Below are 24,861 nucleotides of genomic sequence, written 5' to 3' on the forward strand. Positions count from 1 at the left end.
CCCTATCTCCACCATATGGTGTGTTGATCTGGAATTCCAACTCTTTCGGATCTTGTTTGCTGAAGAGCAACTGTGGGTAAAAGCTGTGACAGGACCTGAGGAAATCTGGAGGCACGAATAGGAAAAACGGAGCAATCGATGGTGCCTGGCACTGACAGGGTCAGGAGCCTGCGGTCTTCCAGCGCGCGACACCCTCCGCCTCCCAGGGCTCTGGGAGTGCGTCCATAAAAACGACAAGCCAGGGCCCATCGCTGTTTCTACAACAATGAGAATATTTATTTTCTCCAGGCAGTAAAAATAACATTTTCCTCTCTTTTGTAAAAGTTAAGTACCATTACATTCCATTTTCTTAAATAACAAAATCCTAAAAATATATATTAAATTGTATACAGTGCGTCACACTTCATTTTATATTTTAAAATACATGATGTTTCTATTTTATTCTCAAAGTTGCATATTAAGAGCATATTTACATATAAAGCCTTGTCATCCAAAGTCAAAATCCCTCGGGAAGGTGAGTCTGGATGTGGGCAGGTCTGGATGCTGCATGAACCCTGTAGCGGCAGCCCCCCACTATGTGCTCCTGAAGACATATCCTTTCTGAAGCAGTAGATTTGCCTCGAACTTTCCTCCACACCCCACTTTTGTCTCGTTGAGTATGCTCAACTCCGAAAGACAAAGGCCTGTGAGGTGGGCCCCACCCTGGGGTCTGTGGGCAGAGGCTGAGGCCCCGTCACCCTTGAGCCAGCCAGCCTGAAGAGAGGCAGCTGGGGCTGGAAGGTTTGAGAAACACCCCATGCCAGGGCAGCTAAGCTGAGAGACCTGGCCAGGAGGTAGAAGAGTGAGGAAGGTAAACAAAGACACCAGAGGAAATAATCAAAAGGTTAAAAATTCCCAAGGTAGTAACAAAACCAGACATCAAACACCACATAGGAGATTCGAAACCCAAGAGGGTACCAGCTGACTGGGCTATGGAGGGGGAGCTTGCCTGGCTCTGTGGAAGACCTGGGATGGCCTCCTCAGGCAGGGGAGACAGGATCTCGGAGGCCATCTACTAAGTGCTTATGAGGACTAAGTGCCCAGACGCACGGAGGCTTGGTCTGCGTGCCCCACTGGTGTCGGGATGGCCTGGCCAGATCCTCAGCTGGGTCAGGCCAACTTCTGCCTTGGGCTGACAACAGGCGTGTGGGTGGGGCTATGCCCCACAGGTTTGGCCTGAGGTCCAGGACAGCTGTACTCACTAATGCTTTGATCTTTGTGGGTTTCTGGCTGACTGGAGTCTTGAGCCAGAGCCCATACTTCAGAAGTTACAGCAATCAGGTTACCTTGCGTACACTCAGGCAGAGGCTCCACCTCTGTTCTGACACAGGGATGCAGGGGAGGGTACATGGGGTTCATTCTTACTCCTCTGCTCTGTAAGCAATGGCATATGGCGGAGAACAGGGGACAATGAGTGCCTTCTACTTGGGCCAAGGACACCGTGAAATATGTCTAAGAGAAGGTGCATTCACCAGGGGAGGTAATAGGGTCCTCCTGTTGAGACGCACGTGGAGAAGGCGGGACCTGGGTGCCAGCAGGGAACATGGTGAGATGGGTACACAGGTCCTGAGGCACCCGGCTGCAGTCTCCTCTGCTCTGCCATCCCAGGGCAGAGGCTCTGGACAGGATGCTTTCAGAGCAGCAGTCCATGGTTGTCCCCAGAGCCCCTCCCCCTTCCCCTTTCATAGTCTCCTACTATGTGATCTGTAATGTACTTTTCTCGGGGTCACCCTTTCCAATCACCTCCAACTTCTACTTTCTCTTCTAAAGTAGTTTCTTAAAAGATCAAGTGCTTCCTCTTTTGATGCTCCTGGAAGCACACCTTACCTCTTCTGGGACAATTTATTTCTTGAGTGTTTACTTAGACACAAGGGACCCCCTGTGGAGTATTGCTGACAGGTTTCAACCAAGCCCATGGGCAGACTATGGCCAAGGAGTTTATGCAGGTGTGGCCTAGGACAATCTATGGCCATCTCCCCCACACTGTCCTGAGGCTGGTTTGGGTTTCCCGTGGTCCCTCCCTGGACAGCAAGTCTACCCTGGCGGCACCAGGCTGTTCCAGGACCAGCCAGAAGGAGAGCACTGGGGTGCCACCAGAACTTCCAGGATCTCTGAGAAACGGCTGATGCAACTGCAGGCTCACACAGGACATTGGCTTGGGGCTTGAGCCCTGGGACCAGAGGTGTGAGGTGAACAGGGCTGGTGGATGGGCCCACAGGATACCCCAAAGGCCAGTGACCAGAGTAAGCCCCAGGCAGCTGAATGACTGCCCCTTGGCTGGGCGGACCCTTCGCCAAATTCCACATTCCCTTTGTGCTGTGGATGGATCTATTCACAGCACAAGGCCCTCTGTGACTGTACACACCTGACACTTGTGTTTGAGAGGGGATTCTGCAAATGCCAGGAATAGCTTGGAGGGGAGACTGCACGTGTCAGTGTATTTCCAGTGGTCATTACATGGGACAGACCTCTGTCTGCAGACCCAGGGGCCTGTGGACAGCTGCTCCAGGGTAATCGCCTTTTCCAGATCAAAGAGTGAGGCCAGCACTAAGCAGCTCCAGGCCTGTGGCAGGCCTCACATGGTGCCTACGGCAGCACCTCTTATGGAGACACTGCCCCATTTCCCTCCTCTGAATGCCCCTCTGCTTGCCAGCTCCTAGCATCTCTCCTGCAGACACCTCCTAGCTGGCCCCACATAGCCCTGTCTTTTGGGGAGTGGCCAGTTACAGATGAGTTGCCAGTACAGCAGAACCCGAGGAAGGATCATAGGTGGCAGTGACTTAGGGATTTGGGGCAGGGAAGAAAAGTGCTCAAAGAGGGAACCTGTGAGGCCAGAGGCACAGCAAGACCCGGGCCCAAGTGCCTTTGGGAGAGTCATGTTCTGCCAAAGGCTCAGCCTGGGCTTCAGGGGCACAGTCTGCTCTTCTCAGGTGCTTTTGGATGGTGGGGAATTCCAAACTGGTGATGGCAATGACTCTCACAATCAGTGGCTACTGCACTTGCAAGTCTCCTGTTCCCAAACCCTCCCTCTCGCTTCTCGCGCCATCTCGGAGATTCACCTCCCCACCTGAGGGGCAGGATGGTGTGGGATCAGGGACAAGAACCGTCTCCACAAAAGCCCTCTTCTTCCTTACCAAGCCATTCTGAACCCCGCTCTTTTGTTATAAGAAAGCACAGAGAGGGCTGCAGAGAACACAAGCTGTGGGGTGTTTTTGATCTTCTTTAAAAATGAGGGACACCTAAAGGAGAGACTGCTGGCACCCTGTTTCACATAACACTGCCTAAATGCTACATCACAATATTTATATTGCCCGTTCTGAACTGAGAGTCAGCTTAGAGAATCAAGAAGAGATAGGGGCCAGCCTCAGTTTCCACAGGACCACAAGCTGCTTGGGGACAAGGCCAGACAAACCCAATCCAACAAGGAGTCACTGAGCACCTATAAAAGCTTTCAGTAACATCTGTTACGTGAATAACTGAATGGATATTTTATACAACCACTTCTCAAGCTTGCTTTGCTGGTTACCAAGCTATGGAAAGAAGCCTATATGTGGAAGGCGTCAGGCGTGACGTGAATGCGGATCACCATCCTCAAGTCTCAGGCCCTCCCAGCTGGGAGGGGATCACCCTCATCCAGGGCCCAGGGAGCAAAGCACCAGAGTCAGCACAGGTCATAGGCCCTCTTTAGGACTTTGGGGGTGCTAACGTCCAGGAGTACAGGACAAGGCCAACCCTCAAGAGAACCTCAGAATGATCCCTCTCTGGCTCTGTTACAAACAATAAAGACCAGGAGAAAGTGATCTATGTGTGGACAAAACAGAGAAGAAGGAAGCAAGACTTGACATACACTACACCTACCCACCACCCAACAGTCGTCTAGAATGTACCTGAACCCAGTGCTGGGACACAACCAACTCTATTGTCTCAGCCCTGCCATCCTGATATCCTTTTTCCTAGATCACAGAGAGAAAGACAGATGTAGGAAACTTGAGTCTCTCTCCTAAGTGCAGCTGATGAAGCAGGACGAATCCGGGCTACTCCTGCCCCTGCAGCAGGGCACCCGTTCCCAGTCCATAGGCGGTGCCCCTGGAGAGGCTGACAGAGAGGCAGGGGAAAGATGGTCAGAGGAAACCACGGGAGAGGTGGTCTCTTGTGGCCTTGAGCTCAGAGGAACCTCATGTCCTGGGCACAGGGGGTAGCTTTTAGTCACTCACAAGAGGATTACGGTCATCTTGTTGACTCTGACCCTTCAACTTCTTCTTAAAGATGGAAATTGAAGTAGAAGGTTTATAAAAAATGCTCCAGATTTCCCCTGATGTCCCTGGTTGATGACAATCCCTAGGGTCCCCCGAAGCAGGAACACGATGGGATCTGTCAAATAAAAATAGCGTAGTTTTTCAAGTATAGTAGAACAAAGCATAAAAACAACCTACCATATCATGAGTTATGTGTATCTATGAAATGGCATCCTTAGCGAGGTGAGGTCCCAGGAAAGACTAAGAGCTGCCTTTAGAGCTCTGAAGGACGATCGTGCTGATGAAATGAGTCCTGTGAGAGGGGAGTGTAGCAGGGCAGATTCCAGCTCAGGATAACAAGGAACTTTGTAACTGGCAGAATTATCCAAACCTGGAAAGGGCTATCCTCAGGGATTATGACTTTTCAAAATTTTTTGGTAACAAATGTTATTTTTCAAATGACATTTACATGGAAGCCCACCCAGTTAAAATGGGATAAAGGCAAAACCACTCTGCTTGAAGTGGGTCCTGCCTTACCACCAGTGCTGCTTGGCAGGGAAGTTGTACACAGACTCCAATGTCAGATGGGAGTCACATGTAATTTAGGATCTCAGTGTGCTATAAGCTGCTGGGCCCTATAGGAAAGCCTCCTGCTCTCCTACTGCTGTAGGGGACATGCAGACAGGACCGTGCCTGAGAGGCTTCCAGAACATGTGAACTGCAATTTAAAAAGAAAAAGAGAAAAAAGAAAAAAGAAAAAATATATATATACATGTGTGTGTGTACACGGGGGGAAGGAGGGAAAGAGAGAGCGCATGAGTGAGCACGCTAGTGCACTCAGTAAGCAATAATGACATTATTTCCACTGAAAAATGTGAAGTGCAGGGTGGGGAGGCCTACGGGTGGTTGCAGTATGGCCAAGGGCAGCCTTCAGAGGGCAATGGAGGAGCTGGCAGCATTTAATGTATAAAAGAATCTGTGGCAGAGGGCTAGTGAGAAGGTCAGGAAAAAGGTGGCTTTCACTGGACACCAATGTGCAGGAAAAAGCCTTGCAATAAAGAAAGCCTGTATATCAATCATATCACAATAAAACTGAGGAAAAAAAGACATGGAGAGAGGTTGGACTGAGACCCACAGGAAAGACAGAGTAGGACTCTAGAAAAAATTAGAATGGGCTCCCCTCAGTAAGCACAGATACTTCGGCAGCCCGAACAATTGCCCCTTTCCTGGAAGGCGGGACTGTTAACCCTTAGCAACAAAGTAAAGGAAGAAAATAGTTTTTTCCAAATTGGTCAGAATTGAAGGATTAAATAAGCCATAAGAGTCTTAAATAATTACCTTAAAATCACTATTAAGCAATAATTAATAAAATGTTAGAATTCTCTTCCTAAGAATACTTCCCAATTTCCTCTAGAAGGCACCAGGAAAAATGCATGGTACTGTCCTAGGAATCTTTGCTTTTGCATCAAGATCTCCTTAAGGGGCCAGCACGAGGCAAAAAATGGAAATTGTTGCTTTTTATGCACAGACTGTTTCAATCTTCCTTGAAATTGCATCCTTTGTTCACAGGAGCAAAGATCCCTCAAACCTTAGTGAGATTTGTCCATGTATATTTTACTCTACAAGAATAAAGCATGTCTACTGCCTTATGTTCCCTAGGACTAAGGGCTTTGGAATCATGTTTTGATATTACAATTGTAGCCAGAAAAATGAAGTATAGTAGAAAAAGAGTCCTGAGGCTTCCCCTCCCGGAATCGGGCAGCTCTCTCGTACTCACTTGAATGTGACATGCAGAAGTATCTTTGCTACAATGGCTGTGACTGTGAGGATGAGGAGAGTTGCCAGCCCATACACTGTCCATCCTGTAAGGGCAAAAACCAGGGTTTACCAGACCTGTCCGAGCTCAGTTTTCAAAAGGAAGTCTGTTGGAAGCCCAAGTGAACACGGGCAGCTCAGAGATGCAGGTCTGGCTGAGGAGAACCATGCGGTGGGGGCAGCCACCAAATGCAGCTGAGAGCCAGGCAGGCATGGAGTCCTGGCCTCCTGTGCACCTCGCCTGGCTCTAGAGCTCCATCTTGGAGAGGGGGTGGTGGTGTAGTCCAAAGTATGCTGGACTAAGATTTGAAAGGGGTGGTGTACATTCTGTCTCTACCACTGGATCCACTGTGCAACTACAGATGAGCTACATAAACTCTTTGGGCCTCAGTTTCCTCATCTGAGGAATGAGATATGTGACCTGTGAAATCCTACTGGGATATACAAACAAATGACACAGAGCAAGCGCTGCAGGGGCTCTTGTTTCTGATCTACGGTGGGACCCATGGGGGACTTAAGGAGCAATCTGAAAAGCTCTAGGTACGCTGCAGCTCTGTCAGCTCATAAAGGCCCTAACTTCCTTGGCAGAAAAGAAAGAATGGAGGTTTGTACTCAACCAAGTTAGCCAGCTTAAACCACAGACTATAGACCACTGTCTATCCCTCTCCTGCATGACTTTTCACAGCTCTTACCGCTGATTTTATTTTGCTTCTTGTCTTGCTCCTCTCACTTGTAAGCCATGGGAGGGCAGATTTTGTTTGGTTCACTGTAAAGTCCAGTGCCTATAACAGCACCAGGCACCATTAAAGCACTTATATATCTTCTGAATGAATGAATGAAGCTGAAATTGTTAATGAATTTAGGGAGCTACAGTTTGGAGCTCTAGAAAGATATTCTCAATGTGAGAAAACACTGGATTAGCAGATTAATCACAATGTACAAAAGGCACACATGTTGAATCTATGGAGGTGAGCACTTTTTCCTAAGGACTAAGGAATCAAGCTAATGAGAAAATATCCCCCAAAGGCCAAGACAAACAGAGTCACAGAGCCAGGACCCCCACTAGCCTTGGAATGAGGACACACCCAAGAGTGCTCTGTGTCTGTAACTGTCAACACTGCTGCCTTCAAGCTCTGTGGCTTCTACCCCCCTTTGACAACGTCTGGGAACTGCTACCTGGGACGGTCTGGGGTGGGTGGCTGGGGCTGGTGGTGATGACGTAGAGGACTTTGGAGGACCGGGCGGCACTGACGCTGAGATTGGCCTGCTCCGTGATCACCTCGGCCAGTGTCTGGTTGGCAGTGGGTCTCTCCTGTGGCGGTTCTTCCTTGACAGCTGGAAGATCAAAAGGAATTAAGTAGGGGAAAGACAGTGAAGAGCTGTGGAGGAGGCAGCACTGGTTATGTAGAAAGGCTATTTTCTCTGATTCAATTCTGGGTACAATTCTCCCCACTGGACCCACTGGCCTTAAAACTGAACCTGCCAGGCCCTGGACCTGAAGGAGACAGAAGGAATGAGCTGCCAACTTCCAGTCATTTAAATGGTCTCTTCATGGACATCTGAGCATGCTTTACCATTTTCCTACCTTTGTGCCTTTGCAGCTATTGCTCCTGCTAGGAAGGCCCTCTTCCTTGCTATCTATTGACCCAAATCCTACCTGTTCTTCGTCCCACCTGTAGGGAGGTCTCCTCCCTCTGACTTCCCATAGCACACGATGACTGAACTCTTGAGGCCCTTGACATCTAAGACAGAGTCTAGGTCTTATATTCTCACCGTTTTTCTCATGTGCTGACAAAGATGTGCCCAGAACACATGTGTCCACATTACAGAGGCAGAGAGTGGGACTCTCTGCCTTAGGAGGACTTGAAGAAAGATGGGATACCAGGCTTTTGGGATTGGCTAGGATCCTGAGAGGCAGGAGGATGGACCAAATCATGATGAGAGGCAGAAAGATGGACCAAATGACCTCTTCAGAGCTTTCCAAGTCTACTAATCTCAGCTCGTTCTTTTACTTGTTTTTTTAATCCTCCCATGAAAACTGTGATTAGAATTCCTAACACATCAAAATCGACAGTTTCCAGCTCTCTTCTGTATCACGAAACATATATGAGCTATGAAAACGTTGGTGGAAAAACCTGCAAGCTGAGTCAGTAGCTCCTGACTCACGGACCTCCCAGCAAGAACTGTCTGAAGACCAGGACACACCGGGGAGTCTTACCTTGGTATAAGACAGCGAATCCCTGGGCCTGATTGATGCGATCAGAGAAGAAATACAGAATGACAAAATCCAGAGAGACGTTAAATGACAAAGGTGGGTGGTTCCTTCCATTGAAACGGACCAGGACACGGTGGGTGTAGCCGTCCAGCAGCTCCACCATGTCTGCGGAATCCCTGATGTCAAATAAGGTGAAGTTGAAGTGGATATGGGAGGCTCCTGGAACCCGGATGGTCCAGTAGCAGACCCTCCCTGTGGCGTAGGTGTCAGGAAAGTCAGGGGAATAGACCACAGAAGTCATGGCTGAATAATTCCCACCGCAGGCACCAATGAGAGCTGTGAAAGACAAAAGGACACTCAGCCTGGGGCTCAGCCACAGGGCTCGCTTACCAAACTGTTACAAACAAAACTCTTCTTAACTAATGTGACCCAGTTTGAGATGTCGTTTTTTTGGTCTATAAAACCAGACTGTCTTATGTTTCAAGATCAAATCACAAAATGAATCACTTAAGCCCTGAACAAATGACCGTGAAGGCTTTTTCCAATCCCCCCCCCCCCACCCCAGGAGACCTTAGAATTAGCACATAGTACAGTGGTGCGGCCTAGGCGGGGGGCTAGGCTGGAGTCTGAGAGTCTGGGTTTGGGACCAGCTGGGCCATGTGATCTTTCACTTCCAGGACTTTTGCTTCCCTCAGTTTTAAGGATGGAAAGACCACCACCTGTTCCTGTATCACATGAATGTGTGAGGACAGATGACATAAAGCACATGACAACACTGGGACCTCTATGCACTGGAGGCGCTCGATGAGGTAGAGTAAAAAGAGAAGGGCATCCCTGATACCTTAGAGGTGCAATGCTCACACAAGGGTCCACACATTTTTCAAGTGGGAAACTGACATAAGAAATGACTGCATAGTGGAGACTCACTCAATTCTGATCACTCTGTATTAGCACATTTGATTCCTCTGAACTCCTATTTTTGATCTGTGGGTTCTGGGAAGGAGATACAACTATTTCACCATATCTTATGTGGTGAAGTATAAACAAGGTCCTAGAAATGAAAGTCTTTGAGAGGGCGTGTAGGGCTGGGATTTAAAAAGCAGACTTTAGGGGAGTTCCACTTCCCTTTAGGATGTAGAAAGCAGTAAGAGAATGCTGCTTCCATCCGAACTGTGAGAAAAAGCTCAAAACTTTTCTTCAACCCGTCAGAAAGCTGGGTTGAAGAAAACACATGGAATTCAGTTCTACATAGTAAGAAGCCCCTCTGAGGAGAGTCAGGCCATACAAAAGTGTTTCATCCTTGACAGAGCATGAGAGGAGGAGGTGGCCACCATAAAAACAAATAAGAAGAAAGCAGCTAAAATTTTACCAAATTCCAAAAGGCTAAATGTGGGCTAGTTTCTCAGTCTAGGATTACCAGGAGCTCCAGACACAACAGGAGTCTCCCTGCACTTGCAAACAGTTCTGCGCAGGCCTCCGCCCAGTGCCCGCCAGAGTGACTGAGGTAGGGCAGCAGACCAAAGCATCTGCCTTGGTGGCATGGGTGTGATCAGCTGTTGCTGGGAAACAGGTGTGAAACTTTGCCACTTCCTGGACCCTCCTTGCAAAGGAAGCAAAGCCTTCAGCTGCTGGGAGAGGGGCAGCAAACCCTCTCACTCCCATGGCCAGGGTAGAAGCAAAACCTGTTTGCCCCTGGGAAGAGAGAGTAGGAAAAGCTCTTCTTCCTGCCAAAGTAATCAGACAAAGATCTACTGCTTCTGGGGGAAGTGCAGAAGCAAAAGCTATAAGCCCCTGGTTGCCTTGAGCCCCAGGATCCTGCACCATTGCAAAACAGGGGCAGGAAACTCTTTCCCGAGAGCCACCACAGATGCAAGGCAGCGTTTGGCTACCGGGAAGACAGAGGTGTGCCGGGATGCTAAAGAGGTCCCACCCCTGAGGCCCAGTAACACGTCCTGTCTAAGAAGGAGTATGGGCAGGAGAACCAAGATCCCCCTTCCACTACCGCTGCCTTTGACCTCACCAAGATCATAGTACCAAGTAATAAGCAATAGCACTCTGCCACTGAGGGACAGAAAAGGTCCTCTCTGTGGCATAGGCATGTAGAAACTGCTCAAAGCTGAGGGTGGACTAGAAACGTTGGAAAAAAAGAAAGAAAAAACACAATGGCATCTCAGGCTTCACACTAAACACAAGGTAACAGCAGCTCATCACTGGAGGAATCTGAAATCTGATGTGTAATGAAGGTAATGAGAGAAATAAGAAAACCCAAACCCAGCTCACTACTGACAGTTTGGCTCAATCCCCACACTAAGGAGGCCTGCCTATTTCCAGGTGTAAGCTCTACTGACCTCAGCCTCTACCAATCTTCTATACATCATGTATGGAAGTCAGTAAAATATTACAACATACACAAAAAAGCAAGAAAATAATTAAGAAAGAAAAAAAAGAAAAAAAAAGATTCATTGTCAAGAGAAAAAAAATCTAGTAAATATATATATATATAATATATATACATCTCAAACCATTATGTTGTAAGCCCGAAATGACTACAATGGTCTATGCTGATTACATCTCAATTTTTAAAAAGGAGAGATAAACCAATTCAAAAAATCAGACTCAGTAATGACCCAGACATTAGAACTACCAGACAGAGGCTACATGATTAATACAGAAAGTACCTAGTGGAAAAGATGGACAACATGCTTGAACAGATGTCAGCAGCGATATGGAAACTAGAAAAAAGAGTCAAATGTAAAGGCTAGAAGTAAAACAAACAATATTAGAGATGAAGAACTCCTTTGATGGGCTTATAAATAGACTGCACAAAGCTGAGGAAAGAATCAAACATTGAAGACAGGTTCATAGAAATTATTCGAAATAAAACACAGAAAAAAAAGAAAAGAGCAAAAGAGAGCATCCAACAACTGTGGGACATCACATGATCTAATCATAAGTAATTGGAGTCCCAGAAAGAGTAGAAAAAGAGAATGGGGCAGAAGAAATATTTGAAGAGGAAATGGCTAAGAACACTCTAAAGTCAATGAAAAGTAATCTAAGAATCTCAGCAAACCCCAAGCAAATAAGTTAAAAAAAAAAAAAAAGAAGAAGAAAACATACCTAGATATATTATAGTTAAATGCTGAAAACCAAAAGCAAAGATAAAATCCCAAAAGCAAGCAGAAGAAAGGAAAGATTACATATAGGGGAACAAAGATAGAGCAGGCATCTCTAGAAATTATACAAGGCACAAGACAAAGAAATAATAGTTTTGAAGTACTGAAAACTGTCAGCATAGAATTCAATATGCGACAAAAATACTTTTCAAAAATGAAGGTGAATTAAAGCTTTCCCAAATGAAAGCTGAGAGAAGACCAGCATTAGAGAAAATGCTAAAGGAATCTCTTTAGGCTAAAAGAATATGATACCAGGAGGCAAATAAGAACATGAAAAGATGTTCAACATCATTAGTAATTATGGAAATGCAAATTAAAACCACAATGAATTACTATTACACACCTACTAAAACGGCTAACACTAAAAAATCAGACAATACAAGAGAGCAGGCAAGGATGAGGAGCAACTAGAAGTCTCATATGTTGTTGGTCGGAATGCAAAATGGTACAGCCACTTTGGAAAAATTAGCAGTGTCTTATAAATGCTAAATATGCACTTAACATGAGACTCAGAAATCCTGGAACTCCTAGGTATTTACACAAGGGAAGTGAAAACATGCTCACGCAAAAACATATACATGTTTTTAGCAGCTTTATAACACCTTTATCATAGACAGACCAATGTTTGTTAGCTGTAAATGTATGAACAAACATTTGTACAAAGGCATGTTTCTTAGTAATAAAAAGGAACTACTGAAGCATAGGTGAATCTCAAAAGCATTATTTTAAGTGAAAGAAGCCAGACACAAGTGGTTAAATACTGTATGATTCCATTTATGTGACATTCTCAAAAGACAGAACTATACAGATAGAATACAGATCAGCGGTTGCTAAGGGCTAGGGGTAGGGGATAGGACTGACTGCCAAAGGCACAAGAGAACTTTTGAAGTGATAAAAATGTTCTATATCTTGATTGTGTATATACGTTTGTCAAGTCTTACCAAACTGTACTACTAAAAGGGTGATTTTTACTGTGTGTAAATTATATCTCAATAAATCTAAATTAAAAAAAAAATGAATTCCTGGGTTCTAATCTTGACTTTACCAGGTACTAACTGTGAATTTGAGCAAGATACTTCTATGTATCTCAGTCTCCTCATCTATAAAATGAAAATAACAATAGTTTTTCCCTCATGGGGTTATAAGAATTAAAATGAGTTGATATGTGTAAAATGTTTAGGTATAAGGTCTGGCACATAGTACAAGCTCAGTGTTAGCTATTTTATTATTATTATTATTTATTATTATTATAGGAAAGAATAAAGTATCCAGGTTAAACTGATATTTCAACAGCAAAAGCAGACCTTAAACTTGGACCTTAAACTTGGAGAATGGGTGAAGGATTAAAGAAGTACAAATTAGTAGTAGATAGTTGGGCACGAGGATGGGGAGGACAGCACAGGAAATGCAGTTAGCATTAATATGATGGCTAAGTGGAGGGTCAGGGGAGGGAGGGAGCAATTGAGGGAATTGTTTTATGAATGATACAGATGTCTAATCAATGTACTGTACGCTTGAAACTAATTTAAATAAATAAATAAATTTATTTTTTTAAAAAAAGAATTACTGAGGGTAAGCATGGACAGCCTGGTTGTTGTCATGAATTTTAAAACTCTGAATCCTTTTCAGAAAATAAGCATTTGCAAAGGAAAGAGTATATAACACATAAATACAATTATTTAACTTGTAATCTGGATTAAAAATAAGAAAAAAAAAACTTGGAACTTCTGATTCCCAGATGTGTGCCACGCAGACAGCATGTCCAATTCAGCAATTTTGAGTACACATGATATCTAAGATGGATTATTAAAATTCAGTGATATAACAGAACACTAAAAACCTAGGAATATCTTCAAGATCTTATTTTTTGAAGGGGAGATTAGCCTACAACATAAATCTGGGATGTGTCTCTCAATCAATGCATGTCATTGTTTAATTGGAGGCCTTTTTTTCCCCCTCAGTGGTATATAAAATAACGCTACATCTTACAATTGATAACATCTTGGAGCCAATAAAATCCAATTACTAATGAAGTCCCAGTTGTTAGATCCTACCGATCCTTGGACCCTTGATCATTAATCTCTTTCCTTCCCACTAAAGTATAAGTTCCATGAGGGCAGAATCACTATCTCTGGGACTTTGGGCAAGATACTGAATTTTCATAAGCCTCAATTTTCTCATATGGCAAAAAAAGATAATAATACCTGCTTAACAATATTGAGCATTAAGGGAAAGAATGCATGGAAAGTGCCCTGCAACTATAAGTGCTTAACTAATGTTAAAAATAAGACCCAATCTATATGATTCACTTATCCCTTCAGTGCCGGGAAGCTGAGGGAGACCCACGAGGCCAGCTTGGGCACTCCCTGTAATCTAATGCTGACTCCAGCCTCCTGATCTTCTATTTGGTTCTGTTAATTCAATAAATTAAATTCTGGGGGCAGCAGAGGCTCTGAAGCCTCCATGAGTGCTACATTTATACATAGTACACAGACCTCCCCAAGTTTATGAGAGCTTGCTGGAAAAATCAACCATAGAGCCTATGACAAATTACTTGATGCAGCAATGATGTCTGAGCAGACAGCTTCCACCAGCTGCCTCCACAGTCTCTCTCCTGAGGTGCAAATGCTGCCTAAGTGCCTCTTGAGCTGAGGAGCCTGCAAAGATCTTTTGTAATGAGCAGAGAAGAGGAGGATCTTACTGACATTCTGACTGAGACCCAGGTTCAAGCCACACTAGTAGCAGAGCTTGATGTGCTGGGACACAGAGATTGTAACCTGGTCCCTTTCTCACCCTCTAACTTCTCTAATTTCCTTCGAATGACATCTTTGTCCTTCCAGATTATGGGACAGTCTGCAGGCAACATCTCCAAAATGCGCAGCCTTATGCAATGGATCATAAGGATTTCCATGAGACAGTACTCAAGCTATTTAAACTATTTCATTCTCTAGTAGATGAAACTTTAGAAATTATTTTTACAGTGTTGCATTTTGTACCTTTCTCTGTAGAGCTGTAGGGTATAAACTAGTAGCTTTGGTTACTGTCAGGGGCCCCCGCCAATCAACATTTTATCAGGGCCTCTGAAGACTGGTATAGGCAGCCTCTGAGAATGCAAACCTTAGTCTTTGAGTGGCTGGACACCAGAGAGGGCGGCCTCTGTAGAGCTGCAGAAGGGACCAGTTAAATAATAATCAGAACAACTGCACAAACTTTGTTCACATACTTTTAAAGCATTAAACTGGATCTGTTATTATGATCTATTTTATTATTGTTAATAAAAGGGATTCTAGCTGCTGAAAACAGAAAAATTAAAAATGTGGAAAACCTGGGTTCGAAACCTGGCTCTGGCACTTATTCACTTGCGCAAATTATTCTATCTTTCGATGCACAGTTTTCTTACCAACCGGGTTGTTTCAAGGATTAAATAACAAAATAAAGCACCTGGCAAGCACTCAATAGACAGCAATTATTTTCATTGTTTTAAATTCATTTTAATGCACCTTGGTGTGAGGCCCAATACTATCTCCTAGATATATTTTTAGCACCAAAGATGATATTTTATACATGACTGAATTTAAACCAAATTATTTCCATTTTTACCTCCAACAGAGGCATTGTACTAAATAAAACATGATTTTATCTGCCACACAGCAGATATCTAATAAAAACGTGCTACATGGTTATATAAAAACTATATTCTATTTTTTATTGATATAAAATTCACTATTTTAACCATTTTAAAGTATACAATTCAGTGGCATTATTCACAATGTTATATAACCATCACCGCTATCTAATTCCAGTTTTTCATCACCCCCAAAAGAAAACCTATATCCATTAAGCTGTCACTTCCCATTCTCCCCTCACCCAGCCCTTGACAACCATCGATCTATTTTTTGTTTCTATGGATTTGCCTATTCTGGACATTTCCTATAAATGGAATCATAAAATATGTGGCCTTTGGTATCTGGTTTCTTTCACTGAGCATATGTTGGAGCATGTGTCAGTACTTCATTTTTTTTAGTGCCTAAATAATACTCTCTTGTATAAATCTACAGGCATACCTCAGAGATATTGTGGGTTTGTTTCCAGGTCATTGCAACAAAGCGAATATCACAATAAAGTGAATCACACAGTTTTTGGTTTCCTAGTACATATAAAGGCTATGTTTACACTATACTGTAGTCAATTAAGTATACGATAGCATTATGTCTAAAAATGTATGCACCTTAATTAAAAAATATTACTAAAAAATGGTAACTATCCATCTGAACCTTCGGCAAGCCATAATCCTTTTGCTGGTAAAGGGTCTTACCTTCAATTGCAAAAATTGTGATATTTGAGAAGTACAACAAAAATAGCGATAAAGTGAAGTACAACGAAATGAGGTATGCCTGTACTGTATTTTGTTTATCCATTCATCAGTTGATGGACATTTGGGTTGTTGCCACTTTGGGCTATTATGAACAGTGCTGCTGTAAACTTCCGTGTATGAGTTTTTGTGTGAGTATATGTTCACAACTCTCATGGGTATACACCTAAGAGTGGAATTGCTGGGTCGTAGGTAAGCCTGTTTTATGTTTTGAGAAACTGCCAGATTGTTTCCCAAAGCAGCTGCACCATATAACATTTCCACCAGTGATGTATAAGTGTTCCAACTTCTTCACACCCTCACCAATACTTATTTTCCACTTTAAAAAATTAACATAATATTCTGTTTAAAGCAGAAAAATAGGTAGTAAACCCACACACCCTGCTTCTGCTTACTGGCTACTCCTACATACAGTTTGTTGGCAGCATGTGAGGCTCAGCAAATTATTCATCTTCTCCACATCCTAGGGCTCTCTTCTGTAAAATCAGTGATAATGATTCCTTCCTCAGATGGCAACTGGGAGGATCTAATGTGATAATGTATATAAAGCCTTAATACATATTAGATACTCAATGTTTACTTTCTTTCTTTTTTCACTTAAGAGTATTTGTAAGCTTAGCAAACATCCTCTCCTGGGTTAGGGTGTCACAGCAGAGGACTTTATAATAATGAACTCTGGAAATGAAAGGTTAAAAATGTACAGTGCATGTTATTTGCTAACTGTTCCTCCTTAAATGTTAGCCAAGGTTCAGTATTTAGCTTTAACAGAGGTACTAAAACTGAGCATTTGCCTTCTATAACAGGACGTAGAGGAAGCCAATGGCAGTCTCCAATGGGCACACTTAACTAAAAAGGCCAACAATTAATTATGTGACTTCTGCCTGCCAATCCTTCCCTTGTCCTCCCTGCAAAAAAACTGACACACTTTAGGCAATGTCTATAGCTATAACCTGTGACAGGCTCAGTTATAAACTTGGGCTGGGTTTTACAGTCATCATACATCATGGTTGAATTATAGCCTCCAAAAAGATATGTCAAGTCCTAATGCTTGGTATCTATGAATGTGAACTTATTTGGAAATATGGTCTGTACAGATATGATCAAATTAAATAAGGCTATACTTGATTAGGGTGGGTCCTCATTTCAATGACTAGTGTCTTTATAGAGGGTTACAGAGAGACACAGAGGCACAGACACATACAGACAGACATGTGAAGAGGGACGAAGAGATTGAAGTGATACAGCTCAAGCAAAGGAATGCCAAGGATTACCAGCAATGACCAGAAACTAGGAAGAGGCAAAGAAGGATTCTTTCTTGGCGCCTTTAACGGGAACCTGGCCCTGACAACACCTTGATTTTAGGCTTCTAGACTATCGAACTAAGAGATAAAACATTTCTGTTCTTATAATCCACCTAGTTAGTGATAATATGGTATGGCAGCCCTAGGAAACTAATACATTATATGACATTTTTGCTTAAAACTGAGCCACACTCCCTACTCGAGATGCACAGAGTATAACTAAGCCATTACAGACTCCATTGTATATTTTAGTAATCACAATCTTTCGTCCACCTTGTTTGTGACTATTTTCTTTCTACCATCTTAAAACCTGGTACTATGGTACCAGATACTGGTGCTATGTCTCTCACAAAGTCTCACTACCACTGAGTGGATGAGAGTGGATTATGACGAGAGATCAAGTGTTCCAGAGGTTAGAAGAAGGTGTTGGGAGGTCAAGGCCCCAGATCCATACCCTATTCAGAACACACTCTGCCTCTAGCCAGCATCTCACAAGTGCAGCAGGTCAGAGAGGAGATGGGTCAGGCACACTCAGTACCGGGCCTGAAGACAACTTATGTTCTCTTCTCAGCTGCATCACAGTAAGATATAAATCCAAGTGCCTAAGAAAACACTAAAAGGGCTTGGAAATTACATTAAAACAAGAGGATCTTAAAGCTGATACTGAATAGTTATGTCAGTGTCTACATCAAATTGGAAAGGTCATCTTTTCTAGGTTGGCTATGTATCTCACAATAGGCCATGTCTCTTCAAAGCACGTGGCACAGCTGTAATTAATTACTTGTGAAATTAATGTTCTCCCTTCCAGAGGGCAGGGGTTGAGACTTCTTCTTCAGAGCTGTATCCCCAGGATCAGGTCAGTGCCTGACCTGCAGTAGGTGCTTAGTAAGTAGTGCCAAGTAAATGAATGAATAAATAAAGGAAGGAAGGAAGGAAGGAAGGAAGGAAGGGAGGGAGGGAGGGAGGGAGGGAGGGATGGAGGGAGGAGAGGGGAGGGGAGGCAGGCTTGTTCCCCTGGCCCATAGGTTCCTGTGTTTTCGACAGTAACGGGAACAGGGCATACTCACTGTCAAAGAGGATGATCCTGCCATCGCCACCACAGGGCTGGGTGTGATCCCCGAAGCAGACGCTGTTGCACTCGGTACTGGCTGCCTCCCCGTACTTCCAGTAATCAGGGTTGTTTCCACAGAAGCAAGCATAGCCTGACTCCATCCCAGCAAACTGGTACAACAGAGAAGCAGGACTTGGTGAGCATCAAGCATCAATCAGTGGTGTCAAATGACCTGAAGGGGTCTGGCAAGGTTGGCCCGCAGCAAGCAACTAGCCTCATCTTCTCAGCCCATGCTCCCCCTTGGACCTCTCCCTTGTCCCGCTGTCATAACACTTCATTACACATCGATCAGCAACTGTGCGCCGCCACTGCGTTTCCCCTTCAGTGAGCGTCCCTTTTAAATGTTTGCACTTTCAGTGTATTTAAGTAAGTTTTAACGGGGCTGGGAGGTGGGAATCCCATAAACTTAAAACATTAAAAATAATAACAGCTAAACTTTTATTGAATGTTTACTATGCATCGGGGGTAGTAAGTGCCTTATAGCTAGTCCTCCCAGCAAATTCATTCTAGGTGCCCTTAAAACTTTTATTTTTTATATACTATATAGTAAAACTATTTATCTAGTGTATAGTTCTATAAATTTTAACTCATGCATGGATTAGAGCAATCACCACTACAATTAGGATACAGAAAGGGTGCATCATCTCAATAATCTTTCTTATGATATTGCTTTATAGTTCCCCTTCCTAATTGTTTTCCATTACTATACTGTCATTTCAAAAATATCATATGTTATAGACTGAATGTCTGTGTCCCCCACCCCCCAATTCATATGTTGAAAGTTAATTCCCAGTATGATAGAAGTGGGGGCTTTGGGAAGTGATTGGGTCATGAGGGCAAAGCCGCCTATGAACCAAAAAATAAGCCTTCACCAGATGCCAAATCTGCCAAAACCTTGACTTTGGACTTCTCAGCCTCCAGAACTTGTGAGAAATGAATGTTCGTTTTTTAAACCATCTAGTCTATGGTAATTTTGTTATAACAGCCCAAAAAACAGAATAAGACATTATATAAATGGAATCATATAGTATGTAACCTTTGGAGACTGGCTCCTTTTACTCAGCATAATGTCTGAGGTTCATCCAAATTAGAAAATGTATTAATAGCTGACTTCTTCTTATTGCTGAGTAGTAGTCCATTGCATGGATGTACCACTGTTTAATTCATTGGGTTGTTTATAGTTTTTCATGATTATGAATAGAGCTGCTATAAATATTTGTGTAGATTTTTGTGTGAATGTAACTCTACATTTCTCTAGGGCAATTACCTAGAAACAGGACTGCTAGGTTATATCATAAGAATGTGTTAACTTTATAAGAAACTGTCATGTGGTTTTCCAGAGTGACAGTACCACTTCATATTTACAAAAAAAAAAAAAAAATGCATGAGGGTCCTAGTTGCTCTATACCCTTGTCAGCACTTGCTATTTTCAGTATATTTCATTTTAGTTATACTAATAGGTATATAATGGTATCTCATTGTGGGTTTAAGTTGCATTGTCCTAATGGCTGATAATGTTGAATATCTTTTCAAGTGCCATCTATATATCCTCTTTGGTATAGTATCTGTTAAAATATTTTGCCCATTTTTTCAATTGGGTTGGTGTTTTTCACTTTTGAGTTTTTAGGTTTTCTTTTAAACACATTCTAATTCTGGATACAAAGTGCCTTGTTGCAAACATGATTTACAAATGTTTTCTTTTTATTCTCTTGTATTTTCAGCAAAAGTTTTAACTTTTGGAAGTCAAAATTAAAATTTACCACTTTTTTCTTTAATGAATCATGCTTTTGGTGTCATGCCTAAGAACTTTTTGCCTAAACCTAGGGCATAAAGATTTTCTCCTCTTTTCTTCCAAAAGTTTTATAGTTTTACATTTTACAGCTAGACTTAAGATCTTTTGAGTTCAGTATGTAGTCTTCTGTGTTTAATTTCTTTCAATTAGTATAATGTTTCGGCTATTTACCCATGTTATTGTGTGTATCAGTTTGTCTCACTGTGTCTTTTCTTTCTACTGCTAAATAGTATTCCATACTATAGATATACTACAATTTGTTTACCTGTTGATCAGTTAATGAGTATTTGGGTTATTTACAGTCTAGGGATATTACGAATAATGCAGCCATGGCTGTTAAAGCATAGTCTTTGTGTGAACATAGGTTGTCATTTCTCTTATGGTATTGCTGAGTTGTAAGATAAGTATATACTTAATTTTATAAGAAACTTCAAGACCTTGCTCCAAAGCATCTGCACCATTTTACATTCCTATCAACAGTCTATGAGAATTCCAGTTGTTCCACATTATTACCAATTCTTAGTATTTTCAGAATTTTTAACTTTAGTCATTCTAGTCAATATAGAGGTATCTCATTGTGGTTTTAATTTGCATTTTCCTAATAACTAGTAATGTTGAACGTCTTTTCATATATCTTTTGGTTATCTATATATCTTCTTTAGTGTAATGTCTCTTCGAATCTTTTGCCCATTTTTAAATTAAGCTGTCTTATTGAGTTGTAAGAGATCTTTATATATTCCATATAAAAGTCCTTTATCAGATATGTTTGGAAAATGCTTTTTCCCAGTATGTGGACTGTCTTTTCATTTTCTTAACTTTGGTTTTTAAAGGTAAGCTTTTAATTCTGATAAGTCTGATTTACCAACTTTTTCTTTCATGGTTTGTACTTTTAGTACCCTGTTTAAAAAAATCTTTATCTAACTGAATGTCATAACATTTTCTGTATTTTTTCTAGAAGTTCAATAATTTTAATTTTTTTAATTTCTGTAACTTACATAATATAAAATTTACCATTTTTAAAGTCTATATTTCAGTGGTTCTTAGTATATTCACTATATTATGCAATCATCACCATTATCTAATTCCAGAACACTTCCATCACCCCAAAAAGACACCCTGTACCAATTAACAGTTAGTTGCAATTCCTCCCACCTCCCACCCTCTGGCAACCACTAACCTACTTTCTGTCTCTATGGATTTGAATATTCTTGACACTTCATATAAATAGATCATAAAATATGTGGCCCAATGTGTCTGGCTTCTTTCATTTAGCCTAATGTTTTCAAGTTAATCCATGTTGCAGCATGCATCAGTACAGGCATACTCTGTTTTATTGTGCTTCACTTTATTGCACTTCATAGATACTGTGTTTTACAAATTGAAGGTCTGTGGCAACCCTGCATCGAGCAAGTCTATTGATGCCATTTTACCAACAGCATTTGCTCATCTCATGTCTCTGTACCACATTTTGGTAATTCTCAGAATATTTCAAAATTTTCATTATTATTTATTTGTTATAGTGATCTATGATCAATGATCTTTGATGTTACTATTGTAATTGTTTTGGGGTGCCATGAACCATGTCCATATAAAACAATGCACTTAATCAATGAATGTTGTGTGTGTTCTGACTATTCCCATGACCAGCCTTGGGCCTCCCTATTTTCTGAGACATAGCAATATTGAAATTAGGCCAGTTAATAACCCCACAATGGCCTCTAAGTGTTTAAGTGAAAGGAAGAGCCACATATCTCTCCCTTTAAATCAAAAGCTAGGAAAGACTCAGCTTAGCGAGGAAAGCATGTTGAATACCGAGATAAGCTGAAAGTTAGGCCTGTTGTGCCAAACAGTTAGCCAAGTTGTAAATGCCAAGGAAAAGCTCTTAAAGAAAATTAAAAGTGCTACTCCAGTCAACACGCAAATGATAAGAAAGTGGAACAGCCTTATTGCTGATACGGAGAAAATTTTAGTGGTCTAAATAGAAGATCACACTAGCCCCAACATACCTTTAGGCCAAAGCCTAATCCACAAAAAGGCCCTAACTCTCTCCAATTCTATGAAGTCTGAGAGAGGTGAGGAAGCTGCAGAAGAAAATTTAAAACTAGCAGAGGCTGGTCGATGAGGTTTAAGGAAAGAAGCAGTCTCCATAACATAAAAGTACAAGGTGAAGCAGCAAGTATTGATGTAGAAGCTGCAAAAAATTATCTAGAAGATCTAGCTAAGATAATTAATGAAGGTGGCTACGCTAAACAACAGATTTTCAATGTAGGTGAAACAGCCTTATATTGGAAGATGCCATCTAGGACTTTCATAGCTATAGAGGAAAAGTCAGTGCCTGGCTTTTAAGCTTCAAAGGACAGGCTGAATCTTTTGTTAGATGCTAATGCTGCCGGTGACTTTAAGTTGAAGCTAGTGCTCATTTACCATTCCAAAAATCCTAGGACCCTAAGAATTATGCTAAACCTACTACTCAGTTTTGTGCAATATAAATGGAGCAACAAAGCTAGGATGATAGCACATCTGTTTACAACATGGTTTATTGAATCCCACTGTTGAGACCTATTGCTCAGAAAACAAGATTCCTTTGGAAATAATACTGCTCACTGACAATGTATCTAATCACCCAGGGGCTATGACAGAGATGTATAATGAGATTAATGTTGTTTTCGTGCCTGCTAACACAACATCCATTCTACAGCCCAAGGATCAAGGACTCATTTTGACTTATTAAGACATACATTTTTGTGAGGCTATGGCTGCCATAGATTGTGATTCCTCTGACAGATCCGAACGAAGTAGATTAAAAACATTCTGGAACGCATTCACCATTCTAGATGCCATTAAGAACATTTGCAATTCATGGGAAGAGGTAAAAATGTCAACATTAACAGGAATTTGGAAGGAGTCAATTCCAGCCCTCATGGATTACTATGAAGGGTACAAGACTTCAGTGGAGGAAGTAACCACAGACACGGTGGAAATAGCAAGAGAACTAGAATTAGAAGCAGAGCCTGAAGATGTGACCAAATTGCTACAATCTCATGATAAAATTTTAACAGGTGAGGAGTTGTTCTCAGGAATGAGCAAAGAAATGGTTTCTTGAGATGGAATATGCTCCTAGTGAAGATGCTGTGAGATTGTTGAAATGACAACAAAGGATTTAGAATACTATATAAACTTAGTTGATAAAGCAGCAGCAGGATTTGAGAAGGCTGACTCCAATTTTGAAAGAAGTTCTGAGAGTAAAATGCTATCAAACAGTTTGCATGCTATAGAGAAACTATCTGTGAAAGAATCAATCAGTGCACAAACTTCATTGTTGTCTTATTTTAAGAAATTGTCACAGCCACCCCAACCTTCAGCAACCACTCCCCTGATTGGTCAGCAGCCATCAACACCGAGGCAAGACCCTCTGCCAACAAAAAGATTACAACTCTCTGAAGGCTCAGATGATGGTTAGCATTTTTTTAGCAATAAAGTATTTTTCAATTAAGGTATGTACATTGCATACTTAATAGATTACAGTATGGTGTAAACATAACTTTTATATATAATGGGAAATCAAAAACTTTGTGTCTCACTTTATCATGACAATTCATTTTATTGAGGTGGTATGTAACTGAACCCATAATATCTCCAAAGTATTCCTGTAGTTCATTTCTTTTTACTGTCTGAATAATATTCCATTGTATGTATATATTTTATTTTGTTTATTCGTGATTTGATGGACATTTGGGCTGTTGTCATTTTTTGGCTATGAACAGCTGTGTACACATTTTTGTGTGAACATGTTTTTAACACTCTCGGGTATATACTTAGGAGTGGAAATGCCGGGTCATGAGGTAATTATTTCACATTTTGAGAAACTGTCAAGACTGTTTTCCAAAGCATTTGTGCAGTTTAACATTCCCACCTGCAATGGATGAGGGTTGTAATTTCTCCACATCCTCACTAACACTTGTTTTTATCCTTTTTTCTTTTTTTAAAAAAACTATAGCCATCACATGTTATGTATGGTGAAGTGGTATCTCATTGTAGTTTTGATTTGCATTTCCCTAAAGACTAATGATATTAAGCATCTTTTCATCTACTTATTGGCCATTTGTCTATCTTCTATGGAGAAATGTCTATTCAAATCCTTTACTCATTCTTTTAGTTGGGTTGTTTGTCTTTTTATTGTCACATTGTAAGAGTTCTTTATACATTCTATGCATTAGATCCTTATTTAGATGTAAGATTTGAAAATATTTCCTTCCATTCTGAGTTGCTTTTACACTTTCTTAATAGTGTCCCTGACACACAAAAAATATAAATTTTGATGAAGTCCAATTTATCTATTTTTCCTTTGATTGCTTCTGCTTTTGGTATCATAACTATAAAACCATTGCCTAATCCAAGGTCATGTGTATTTATACCTATGCTTCTAACAGTTTTATAGTTTTAGCTATTACATTTAGATCCCTTAACCATTTTTAGTTAATTTTTACATACGATGTGAAGTAGTGGTCCAAATTCATTCTTTTGCATGTAGATATTCAGGGGTCCCAAAACCATTTGTTGAAAAGACTGTTCTTTCCCCACTGAGTGATATGGCACCCTTGTCAAAAACCAGTTGACCTTAAAGAATATATATGTTACTTTCTAGACTTTAAATACTATCCCATTGATCCTTATGTCCATCTTTACACCAGTACTGCAGCTCTTTTTTCAGTTGGGTTGTTTTTTGTCTAGTTAATTTTTGTCTATGGTGTCATATAAGGATAGAGGTTCATTTTTTTTTTTCTTTAATAAAGAGCTCCAGCTTTTGT

At 41.6% G+C, this 24,861-nt stretch overlaps 1 protein-coding gene across 2 annotated transcripts in view; it reads right to left on the bottom strand.

Annotated features, from left to right (window-relative positions):
* Positions 1 to 252: 252 nt before the first annotated feature.
* The window catches only part of KREMEN1 (kringle containing transmembrane protein 1), a 63,377-nt gene continuing 38,768 nt past the window's right edge, over positions 253 to 24,861 (bottom strand). The window contains exons 5-9 of one of the 2 annotated variants that reach the window (XM_016164308.2): positions 18,218 to 18,371; positions 8,308 to 8,640; positions 7,266 to 7,424; positions 6,052 to 6,136; positions 253 to 4,410 (exon numbers count right to left, since the gene is read on the bottom strand). In XM_016164308.2, coding sequence (XP_016019794.1) covers positions 4,242 to 4,410; positions 6,052 to 6,136; positions 7,266 to 7,424; positions 8,308 to 8,640; positions 18,218 to 18,371 — 900 coding nt within the window. In that variant the 3' untranslated portion in view covers positions 253 to 4,241. Of the gene's footprint in view, positions 4,411 to 6,051; positions 6,137 to 7,262; positions 7,425 to 8,307; positions 8,641 to 18,217; positions 18,372 to 24,861 lie in introns of both variants that reach the window. The other variant, XM_036221858.1, reaches the window with a different exon arrangement.

Source organism: Rousettus aegyptiacus, unplaced genomic scaffold (genome assembly GCF_014176215.1).
Source record: "Rousettus aegyptiacus isolate mRouAeg1 unplaced genomic scaffold, mRouAeg1.p scaffold_m13_p_5, whole genome shotgun sequence".
Classification (NCBI taxonomy): Eukaryota; Metazoa; Chordata; class Mammalia; order Chiroptera; family Pteropodidae; genus Rousettus; species Rousettus aegyptiacus.